Source organism: Mus caroli, chromosome 4 (genome assembly GCF_900094665.2).
Source record: "Mus caroli chromosome 4, CAROLI_EIJ_v1.1, whole genome shotgun sequence".
Lineage (NCBI taxonomy): Eukaryota > Metazoa > Chordata > Mammalia > Rodentia > Muridae > Mus > Mus caroli.
Window position 1 is genome coordinate 63,881,983 of NC_034573.1, and position 12,152 is coordinate 63,894,134.

The 12,152-nt window shown below is 43.9% G+C and overlaps 1 protein-coding gene across 6 annotated transcripts in view; it reads right to left on the reverse strand.

Annotated features, from left to right (window-relative positions):
- Cdk5rap2 (CDK5 regulatory subunit associated protein 2) overlaps positions 1 to 12,152 on the reverse strand; it is a 174,271-nt gene that overhangs the window by 50,471 nt on the left and 111,648 nt on the right. For 4 of the 6 annotated variants that reach the window (XM_029476183.1, XM_029476182.1, XM_029476180.1 and 1 more), the window contains 2 exons: positions 6,088 to 6,526; positions 1,180 to 1,414 (listed from right to left, as the gene is read on the reverse strand). In XM_029476183.1, coding sequence (XP_029332043.1) covers positions 1,180 to 1,414; positions 6,088 to 6,526 — 674 coding nt within the window. The remainder of the gene's footprint in view (positions 1 to 1,179; positions 1,415 to 6,087; positions 6,527 to 12,152) is intronic. The other 2 variants (XM_021159966.2, XM_021159965.2) reach the window with 1 other exon arrangement.

Here is a 12,152-nt window from a genome sequence, read left to right on the forward strand (position 1 = left end):
CTCCTAGTTTCCAAACAAATCCCAGCTTGTCAGAGCATTCCAACATTCCTGAGCATTGGTGAACCCAGCTGACTCCTCAATCCCCAAGCCCTTCATCCTGCTTTACTTTTCTCCACAGCAGTCTTCACAAGCATTGTATACATACTTATAAGCTGTCTTCACACACACTCAAACACATAAACTGGAAACAGACCTCATGTCTTTTGTGCTCCTATCACCAGAGAGCTTAAACAGACCTTGGCTTACAGGGTTTAATTAACCCTGTAAGGTTTATCATGTGACTATTATTTGCTTATAGTAGGAGTCAATATCCAGTGTCCACATAGGCATATTAGTAGGTTCCTGAACCTTTGGGGTAAATGTAAATGCTACTTTTTGTGGTGACCCAAACTGTTCTATGAGGGTTCTCCATACTCTCCAGATTCTCAGAGGGTTGGTGGTCTGTGATCTTGAAGTACTACTGTCCTGGACTAGGAGACACCACCTGAGGTGTTTTGCCTAAGTCTTTGGATTCTCCACAGGTCTCAGAGAGCCATGAGTAGGGAAGTGGGTTACTTGTATAAAATAGAGAGAGTCAGCAGCATTTGAGATCAGCCTCAGGTTAGGCAGAGAACTCTGTAAAAAGACCATCACTTACAAAGCAGACTGCCACCTACTAAGACTCTCACAGGTCTCGGAGCTAGGCGCCCCCCAAAAACCCAGATTTAAACCCAAGCACCTGTGTCCATGGGAGGTCTGTTCTGTTCTCAAAGGAAACAGGAGAAATAAACATGTGTGTGTGGGGGGGTGGCAATATGGAGGGGCTGGTGTGTGTGTGGGAAACTCTGGGATATAATATATGAAAGAAGAACAAGTTTGAAAAAATGGTCCAAAACAACAACACTACCCTAGGCACCCATACACAATTTCAAAGGAATGCAGCAGAGAGCCCTCCTTCTAGGACCTGAGAACACTACAATTCCCACACACTAGTCCAGATTCCAGAATAAAAGAAATCTACTGATTTGTTTCCCCTTCTTGTATTCTTCCACTGTGCATTTTTCAGGAGTTAAGATTAATCACTGCCGTTCACAGAATTTATATACAAACTGTCTGCCATTCTGAACAACTGGACTAGCATTTAGACAGCCCTGTCAGCTGCTCACCCAGCTCACAGAGACACACTTTCTTGATGCTTACCGTTCACCAGCGCAGAGTTGGGCACCGGCAGCCCCTCCATCATTGCCTCTGCCAGAATTAGCTTCTCATGGAGTTGCTTGTTGTGGGTTTTGAACTCTTTCAGCTCCCTCTGCAGCTCTAGAACCTGGCCTTGGAGTTGAGCCACCACCACCTCTGGTGAAGCAGGAAGATTATACAAATTTTCCAATAACTCAGGTGTCTTTAATTGGATCAGCAAGCCCGTCTTCTCGGCATCCTGGAGACAGACAAGTATAGCACTGAGTATGCTTAAAACACACTTTCTTTTGTTTCATGGGCAACATACTTGTGTTTTTAAAATAGGTTTCAAATTGTTCACCCACACCTCTAGTCTAATAATAGGATCTATACCTAAGAAAGGGCATAGATTTTGGAAGATCCCCCTCCTCCCTGAAAAACATACACACTGAATGTCAAGGGTCTTCCCTAGACACTCTCTGGGCCTTGGTCCATGGATTTCATTGGATAATCCAAATACTCTAAATATGGCCATTCCATCATTAACACAATCTTCTAGGAAATGGTTTTGTTTTTGTTTTTATCTCTTTCCTCATTTCCTACCATTCCTAGTGTGGACCCATCTGTCTTACATTCTTGCTTGTCCCTTCCTTAAGTGGCTACTGACGGTGTTGCTACAAGTGTATTTCTCAACCTCAGAGGTTCCAGCCTTGCCTGGCCCAGATGAAAACTTTACAGGTGTTGACCCCTTGAATCCATCATGCCACATCCCACCATGCAGGTTCCCACCACATCAGCTATTACACCCATCTCTCACTGCACCTTCCAGAAAGCCAAGAGTCTCTTTGAAACACCGCTTATTTTCCTCACTCCAATTCATTACACAGCAAGCTGCAGTAAGTACAAGCCCTAGGGTGCCTCAGTCCTTCCAAGCCTCCTCATCTTCTTCTGGCACCTCTAATGCAGGCACCTAGCCCTCACCTGTGCAGCCTCCTGGGCAGTGTAGAATGTACTCGGAGTCTCTCTAATCCACCTATAGCAAAAAGCAAACTCACTATCCCGTTCTTGCTAAAAACTGTATTTGTTTCCTGGCTACGGTAAGCCAAAGGTCACCACTGTCCACACCAAAGCCTACCAAGTACAGCAGTCAATGCCTGTCCCAATTTTACTTTACTCTCTGGGCATACTAGTCTTCTACACATTCCATAAAATGCCATGCTCTTTGAACCTCAGAGCTTTATCATATGCTCTGTCTAGAACACTTACTCTTGCTCACCTCCACCACTTCCCTACTATGTCATTCATCAAGACAGTTCAAACATGGCATCCTTCAGAGGATAAGTCCTTGACTTCCAAGTCCAACCCAAGGATCCCTGTTATACACTCAGTGTCCCCTGCTATTTTCCCCATAGGACACCAGCATCACTCTAATGTTTGAGAAAATCCACATTTACTGACTGTCATCCACACCTGAAAGGAAGGCCAGGGTTTGAGCCTCTGTATACTGTATCATAGGTTTTGACTCAGTATATAGTAGATACTCTAGAAGTCAGATGAAGGTATCTCTCAAGTGATAAATTTTAAATATACTTAAAAAGTGAGGAGGAATTCAAACCTAGAATATATAAGGTATTACAATTCAATAATAATAAAATACAGTGGTTCAATTAAAAAATAGGAAACAGACCCAGATACACATGTCTCTGGTAGAGAAGGCCCAGAACTAACATGAACATGGGAGGACTTTTAGCATCACCATCCCTCAGACAGATGCAACTGAAATCTCATCAGAACCCATCCATACCTCTCCATCAACACTAGGGAAGCTAGAGTCAGGGATGGTACTATATATGGGTGGTAGGCAGAGGAACTGACAGCCTCATGCACTGCTTGGAGGAAGGTAAATGGTAGAGGCAGTAAATCTGAAGCTCCTCAAAAGGGCTAAACAGAGAGGAACCACGTGACCCATCATTTTTACTCCTGAGTATCTACTCAAGAGAAGTAAAAACACTGTCCATACAAACATCTATATGAGCAGCAATATAATGCATAATATCCAAAATAAAATGTGCAATAGCCCTCCCCTAGCATGATACCTGGTGATAAAAAGAAAGAACGGTCTCATGTTGTAACATGAATGAATTCTGAAAGCATTAAGTGAAGTGGAAAATCTAGTCATATGTTGCAAAAGTCCATTTACAGAAAATGTCCAGAACCAAAGGGTAGATTAGTGGCTGCTTAGAACTTGGCAGGTAGGAAACATGGTTGACGACTAAGGAGAACAGGTATTCCTTAAGGAGATTATGCTTGTTCTCAAAGAAACAAGATGTTAAACAGCTACTCCACTGTCATACAACAAGAAGGCTTAGGGGTCAAGCCAGCTCTTCGGATGCCAAGGCTCTTAGGAAAAAGAGAGATGCTTTCTGCCCTGAGGTTCCAAGGAAGAGGAAAAAAATGTTCAAGAACAAGGGCAGTCTGAGGAAGTGAGAGGAATCACTTGGGGGTTGGTGGATGCCTCCGCAGAGGACTGGGAAGTAACCGTCAATTTCTTGGTCCTGGGTCTCCACCAATCTTTATTCTTGGATGCCAATCTGTGTGTCATATGGCAGCAAAGAAGAGATCTGAAGTGCATAAATGCCAAAGCCTATTTGAAGCTGGAAGATTGCCGTCCGTCAGCCTAACACAAGTTCTGAAATAACCACATAAAACATTGCCGTATGGACTGGAGCGGTCCCACCTTCCATCATATTAATGATGCATACTGGAAGTCCTTTCTTAGGAATAGAACTCACATGTTCTGAGCTCCTGCCATATATCCATGCTGCTTGAGGCACTTGCATTCTTACCTCACTATGCCTGCATATAACCCAGGAGTCTGGTTTGCACTGATCCTATTCAAGGTGCCTAAAGCAAGCAGAGTATAAAGACCTCTCGATAAGCACATAACCAGCAGGCTATCTGGCTGTGACTTACCGTGACTCTGCTCTGATGTTCTTTTTAACTAGATATCAGAGTTCTAGCTTAAGAACAGGATTACCAATTCTGCCACTACAAAGTCCACAAAGGGAGTAAATGTCTGCCTTCCTCTGAAACCAAGCAAGCAACTATCCTCAGTACTCACCAATGGAGTCATTCTGAACAGTTCTGTAAGTCTTGGGGCACTGTGTTTCTTCCTATGTACAATGGTTATAATACCTACATATATTTGTTGAACAAATTAACTAGGATAATAGATTCAGCAAGTCCCTCATAAAACAGATGATAAACATAAATGAATAGATAAAAATCTCTCCCATTTTAAAAATATGGCAGCCGGGCGTGGTGGCGCACGCCTTTAATCCCAGCACTTGGGAGGCAGAGGCAGGCGGATTTCTGAGTTCGAGGCCAGCCTGGTCTACAAAGTGNAATCCCAGCACTTGGGAGGCAGAGGCAGGCGGATTTCTGAGTTCGAGGCCAGCCTGGTCTACAAAGTGAGTTCCAGGACAGCCAGGACTACACAGGGAAACCCTGTCTCGAAAAACCAAAAAAAAAAAAAAAAAATATGGCAAAGATAATTTTTATTTAAAAAAGAAAATGAATATATTTAGAAAAATTAAGTCAATTCAATTATCCAATTTCCAGAACACAGGATGGCATCTCCCACACAATAGAAAAAAGCAAACATAAAAACAAAGACAAAAACTAAACCTACCCAGGTTTCCTAATATACAGGTACAAACTGAAGGAGCTGGGGCACAGAAGAGCAGTTCTATTCTAGCCAAATTGCACAAATTTGCATTTTGAGTACCATTAATATAATGGCAGTATATATATTTTTTTATTTTAGTCTCTACTGATATCTTTAGAAAAACCTTTTCTAGAAATTACAGTTTTGGTGTATAATTTAAAACAATCAAAAGCAATTTTGCTAATGATATATCTAATTCTGTTTGGAAGGCACAAAAGCAGTAATTTAGTGGTCAGAAAATAAACTTAATTCTCCATTTTGATGCCATGAAGCAGTATGTACAGTTATTTCTCTGCTACAAAACAACCATCAGAACCCAGCATCCCACAGCCTTCAGGGAAGGTATCAGAATCATGACCTCTTTGCTTCTTCACCAGAACTCGTCTCTGCTTATGAATTCTCAATCCCAACCCCTCTTCCCAAAGGATGGTAAACATGTCCAACCAGACACTACGGAGAAAGTCTGATGCTGGTTGACTGTACCTACAGGTTACAGAGCATCTCAGAGAGAAAACCAGCACACAGACATTCATTCACTCAGCAAAATCAGACTTCTCCATTTTGGGCTACTGTGGCTGGAAAGCAGTTTGGTAGGGAGCAGGAATGGTCTTGCAGGCAGACACAGTGGGTGCCCTGCCTAGGCCCTTTCCTTCAGTCAAGTGAATTCTGAGTTACTCAGAATCTGGCATCCAATAGAAATAAAACTCCCAGAATCCTGTCTTTCCCACACAAGGTCCTCCTAAAATAAAAGCCAGGCTCTCATCCTCCTCTAAAGTCCAGTTATTATGATTTTACTGCAACCTTAAACCAGAAATGCCCTTCGGTGGATAAGAACTGTATAAACTCTGGTCCAATGGAATCTTAAGCAGCCATCATGGGGAAATATCCCAGTTTATAAAACCAAAGAGAAAACTGTAGGCAGATGGGCAAACGGAATTCCATGTATGCTTTTCATGGTGAAAATACCAAAGTATCATGGTAAATGAGATAGGGCTGGAGTTAGGATAGAAAGTGGGAATGGAGGAAGAGGAGGGCAGAGAGGAGGAGAGGCATGGAGATGAAGGCTGGAGACAACACCGGCAGAGGGAGTCTTCAAACTGACTTGGCCTTCACAGAACAGAAAATGCAATAACATTCAAGGTAATTCTTTAAATCTGATTTGTTCATATACAGTAAATAGATATTTAACATATAGAAAAGCTTACCGGGTTGATGGCACTGGGGAATGAGAGGTGAGTGGCCTGTTGCCCTGGCATCTCACCCAATGCCTCTGACTCAAGCTCAGTGCTGAAAATGGCCTCTTCTGGTTTCTCTGCCCAAGCATCTCTCTTGCTTTGAGGTTTGAATCCATGCGGGGTGTCCTCTATGGCCATGGTCTGCACTGAAACACTTTTCAGTTCCACCGTGTCTTCGTCACCTGTCTTTACTAGCCAATTTCCCCACATTGACTTGACTTCATTGTACGACTTGGAGAAGGAGTTGGCAGGGAAGGAATGGCCAAGTTCATCTCTCAACTGAACAGCTACTTGCTGAAGTGACTTCTCAGTTTTACTATCAAGGTGATCTCCAGGACGACCCTGCTCTGCCAAGCATATGCGTTCCAAAAGTAGGGCACCGAGTGCTTTCAGAAGATCTGGCCTGTTTCTCCAAAGGAAGACAGTAGGAGAATCAGCTTCCTGCTGCAGTCTTGTCAATGACCCAGCCTCCCAAGTTTTCTTCCACCAATCCTGTTTGCATAAACATAGTGGGTTCCCAAGTACACCAAGAACCATGACAAACACTTAACCTCATACAATCTCACAAACAGCCTGTTGAGTTCATGGATAATGTCATACTGATTGATACAAAGCCAGTTAGGTGGACTACATGGATATATGAACCGGCATTGGTGTAGGAAGGAACAAATGAGATCCAATGGGTTCCTATGGCAATTATAGGGTCCCCTGCTCCACAACACTGGCTCTATTCCTACATTCAATATACAAGTATGTCTTTGAATGAATGGTGCCAACCTGCCTAGTCCATGGGTGACGTGACCCATCTTGCTGTATAACAGGTACTCAATAAACAGATGTTAATTAAGAGACGCTTCACTAACATGGATGCAGATAAAGCAAAAAGTGCATTGTTTTGGTTTTGTTTGTTTGCTTGCTTGTCAAATTAACACAATCTAGGATCATTTGTGAAAAAGGAAACTCAAATGACAATATGCTTTTTCAGATTGTCCTGTAGTTAAACCTGAGGGACATTTTCTTGATTAACTGGTATGGGGTAACCTGCCCACTATGGGCAGTGCCATTCCAGGGTTGGTCATTCTGACGGCTAAGAAAGCACTTTGCGCAAGCCAGTAAGTATCATGACTCCATGGTCTCTGCTTCAGCTCCTGCCTTGGCTTTCTTTGATGACTGTAACTATAAGCCAACCTTCCTAAGCTGCTTTTGGACATGGTCTTTTTACAGTAATAGCAAGCAAACTGGAACAAAGGCAAATAAAATGGCTTCAGGGTTGAGAGTGTTGCTCAAGAGACAGAGCATTTGCTTAGCATGTGCAAGGCTCTCAGTTCCACACCCCCCCCCCAAGCAGGAAAAGAAAAATTAATTCAACTAAATAAATGAATAGGTAAGCAAACAAATACAATGGCTCCAAACACTATGTGACATGGAGGTAAATCTTCCACAGAACATGAAGACTACAGGAATAATGAGAAGAAAGAGAAGGAACATCCTGGCAGCAGACACTCTTCAATGCTCCTTGCCATGTGCCATCTCTGATAGTAGCTGCAGCTGTGTGGACAGTTTCTGAGGACACAGCAGGTGCCACATCAAGCACTCTGTGCTTCTCTGCTACCCTGGGTTCTTTCAAAGCTGAGCCAGCCAGCAAGACGAGACGGAGTGGTGAGACAGATGAGATCTCTGGGCTGAGAGTTGTGGTATGAATGTCCTGGCTTCCATCATGAGAGTACTGCCCACCAGAGAGTGCCTAGCTGCCCAGACTAACCACAGCATCTTCACTGGTTTCTTGCTCCTGTATACACAGGTCTGAATGTCTGGCTCTGCTTTTCAGGGACTTGTACTAAAGCTACTATGGAGAGCACCCAGGACAATGCTGATGTGGCACATGCTGAAAGACTCCTTTGTCTTGACACTATACTGGCACAAGGCCACAGCAAGGATAGAAAGGGGCATGTACATTAAGTCACTAATCCATAACACAAAGTGGGAAACAAGGGGAACACAATGTTGTAGGCATGACACGGAGTTAAAGAGCCATGTCACTATGTGGCGAAGAAGAAAGTAAGGCTGGGAAGTGGGCAGCAGATACAGGAAGGGTCTCATACTTTCAAATCATACTGAGAAAAGGGCAGGCCTGCTCATGCATGGGCTGCAGAAAGGTAAGCAGCTACTGTGCAAAGGCCAAGTAACTTGCCAAGCTAAGGCAACTTCAGCATTCGTCCTCTAGTAGAGTAAGGGTGTGGGGCAGGGGAAATGGCTTAGTAGGTATGAAAGCTTGTTCTTGCACCCATATAAAAATCCAGGTAGGGATGCATGAGCCTGCAGTGCAAGCACTGGAGAGCAGACTCGGATGTATGCTCAGAGCACATTGCCATGAACACTAACTGAATATGTGAGCTTCCAGTCCAGTGAGACGCCTTTGTCTCAGGCATACAGTGACAAAGGAAAGCACCTGGCAACTAACTCTGTCCTCCACATGTGTGCATACAGGCACACACCTGCACACATACATGCACTACATACCACACATCACACTCACATATACACATGAACACACATAAAAATGACAGCCCAAGAAATTAGAAAATTCATATCCAAGGGAACAGAAAGCAATTCACTGAAGCGTTTAGGAAAGGGTTCAGGATTTATCTATTTTTAGTGTGTGAGTGTTTATTTTTATTCTATGTCTATGCAGTAAGTGCCTGCAGTCCCTGCAGAGGCCAGAAGAGCATGTCAGATCCTGTGGAATTGTAGTTGCAGGCAGTTCTGAACTGTCATGTGGGTGTTGAGAACCAAACCTGGGTCTTCTCTTAAGAGCAGCAAGCACTGTTAACTTCTAAGACAACTGTCCAGCCACCCAAATAAAGTTTAAATATCAAAAGAAAACAAAACAGTGAGTCATGAGTGAAACAGCGCTAGTGAACTGAGAGGAAATGTTCCAGGCAAAGGATGCTCTAGAGGCTCTGGCTGCGTCTTAGGAGAAGGGCCCCTCAGGTAGAGGGGAGGTCATGCCGTCACAGAGAATCATCAGCAGAGATGCTCTCTGTGTTATCTTTCTTGCTTTTCCATTCAGTTTCTCCTTACTGCTTCACTTCAAGAAAGCTGGTGAGGCCAACATCATCCATCCTACCTTCCCTGTGATGTCAGGTACCACGGAAAATGGCAGCACCCATGTCCATCTTCTCGATGTGCTCTGCAGAAAGCAGTAAAGCTCATCTCATGACCAGAGCCTACATCAGGGAAGCCAGCTCAATTCAAATCTTAAAAATAGCAAAACGCATGTGCACCACTCACTTCTAGTGTGAAAATCATTTAGACTACAGACCACCTAAAACTACATTAAACATGGATTTTAAAAATATCTGATATTCTAAGCACCAGAACTAAATTTTCATTTTTTTTCCTTTCCTTTCTTTTTTTTTTTTGTTTTTTTTTTGTTTTTGTTTTTCGAGACAGGGTTTCTCTGTGTAGCCCTGGCTATCCTGGCACTCACTTTGTAGACCAGGCTGGCCTCGAACTCAGAAATCCGCCTGCCTCTGCCTCCCGAGTGCTGGGATTAAAGGCGTGCGCCACCACGCCCGGCTTTCCTTTCCTTTCTTAATTTAGGTAAGCAATAATGACACTTGCTAGTCAGCTAGCCAAAGGAGGATGATCATTCACCACCAAATAAAACACAATAAAACCTAAAAGACTTTACAAATGCGAGGTAAGCAGTGGCAAAGGATGCTACTGCAATACACTAAAGTGGTGGCTATTAAGTCAATCATTCCAAGTGTTGCATGGCTGTAAATGGTAACAGCGGGTGCATTAAGAGGTCTCTGTGGTCAGGAACTGTGGAATGGGGTGTCCAAGGATCTTATGAGAACCCCAAGCGGTACTTCTATATCCCTCCTGATCATACGTGCCAAGCAGAAGGTACAAGAGCAGGCCCTGACATTTACTAAGCAATTGCCATGGATCAGGTCCTCCAAATATGTAACATCCTCACAGGGTGTGAGACTGGAGGAAGAAACAGCTCAAACAGAAACCAACTCCCAGCTAAGTGGCAGAGTAAAGATTAAAACCCGGGCCTCTCTGACTCCAAGAGAGCTCTAAGTTTTTTTGATCTCCCAAACTTAACCTTTGGCTGCACTGTGGAATGCTTGACTATCTGGACGTCACAAACACTGACAAGGTAGTTTCCATTCTTCCAAAGAGGAGCAGACATGCTATTTAGGTGATGACAGACACATAGCCATGCGTACACTGAGAACTAAATCAACGCAATATAAAGCAGTACTACGAATGAGAGGAAAGGAGAGAAAGAATCCAGAGGCAAAGCATACAAATGGAATTCTCTTTAAATCAAGAGGTCAGAAAAAGCCTCTCTACAGAGGCTCTGCTGATTCTATGTTTGGGTGAGTCTATCACAGTAGAGGAACACTAGCTAGGGGAAGTCCCCTGGTAAGAACAAACTTGGTCAGTGTGGCTTAGGTCCAGTCAGCACAAGACATGGATGAAGAAGATGGAGAAATGGCAGAGGCTGAGTCAAGAAGTTCTGATCTGATGTGACAGTGGGAAACCACTGGAAGGTATTAACATAGAAGAAAGGTTACCCTGATCTCGGTTTTAAAGAGAGCCTGGCTAGTCTACAGGGAATGGATGACAGAGCGGCAGACATGGGAACAGGAGGGTAAATAAGGAGCCTGTACAATTGCAGGGGTCCAAACAAGAGATGGTGGCAGCTTCAATGCTGACGGTAAGACTGGAGGTGAGAAGGGACTGAATTAGGGCTATGATCTGCAAGGTCAGGGAGAAGACTCACTACGGGCTTTGGGGATTGAGAAGCTTGCACCTTGGGCTCTAGCTGTTAGGCAATGTGGGACAGACATCAGGCAATGCAGGCACTACAGAGGACCAGGGTGAACCTAAGCAGCAGGCCAGTATAAGATGGGTCTCAGGTCAGCACTGACATGTCTGAAGGATGAGGTGTCTAGCACAGACCTTGCTGATCAGATCACTAGGCAGAAATCAGAGTCACACAGCACATTCCAAAGGCAAGAAGGAGTCGATGAACAGAGACAGAAAGCAGCTGAGAACATGGCTCTGGGATACACTAGCATCCTTTAACAAAGAAGAGGGAGAAGGCAGGAGGTGAAAAGGGACAGGAGGCCAGTGAGAAAGGCCAGCTGTTGCTGAAAGGCTGGCCAATGGATTTCACAGTTTAGAAATTGTTGCTGACTTGAAAAATGGGGTAAAGGCTATGAAGGCTCTTATGATGGTGTAGAGAATGGCAAAGGATGGAAGCTGTGGATATCAGCAATTCTTTTAAGTAATCCTGCCTTAAATGGGAATAAAGAAGTTGATAGTAGCTGAAATGTATGTGAGATCAGAAGGGAAAGGGGGTAATTATCCCCAAATATCAGGAGTGTCTTTAAGCTTATGAAAATAAGTCAGTAAAGGGAGGGGGGGGGATTAATGATTCAGAAAAAAATAGGGAGTTGCGGGGGGAGGAGTCAGAAGTTCTTGAATAGCACAGGAACACTTCAACTCTATCATAGAGTATACAGTTGACAGTTAAACAGTGGATCAAATGTGATTGTTTCTTTCTGTTCAGTGATAAATGAACCAGAATCATCAGCCAGTGGGGTAGAGAGAAAAGAACCTGCAGTATATTTCAGTGCTATACTGCAGGGAATGCTAGGCACACAGGTTCTAGAAACACAGGTAATATGAGCAGCAGGCCAAGGCCGGGGTACAACAGAGGTCTAGGGTTAACCTAGGTCTTGGAGAATAGGAAGAAAAAATTGTAAGTGGGACCAGCATATGACTGAGCCATGAAACAAAGGCTACTTGTTCTCAGCACCAAGGCAGGCAGTGTGGCCAATACAGAGAAGCCAAGGCAAGAATAGCACAAACAGCTGAGAAGTGGGCATCCCAGCCACACAGCTAGGTAGAATAAACACACTACATTTTTTAATGACTGCCAAGAGCAATGTGGTACCTATATGAGAGGAACTGCAGGCTTGCAGCACAGCCAGGCAGTTGTTGAGGTGACT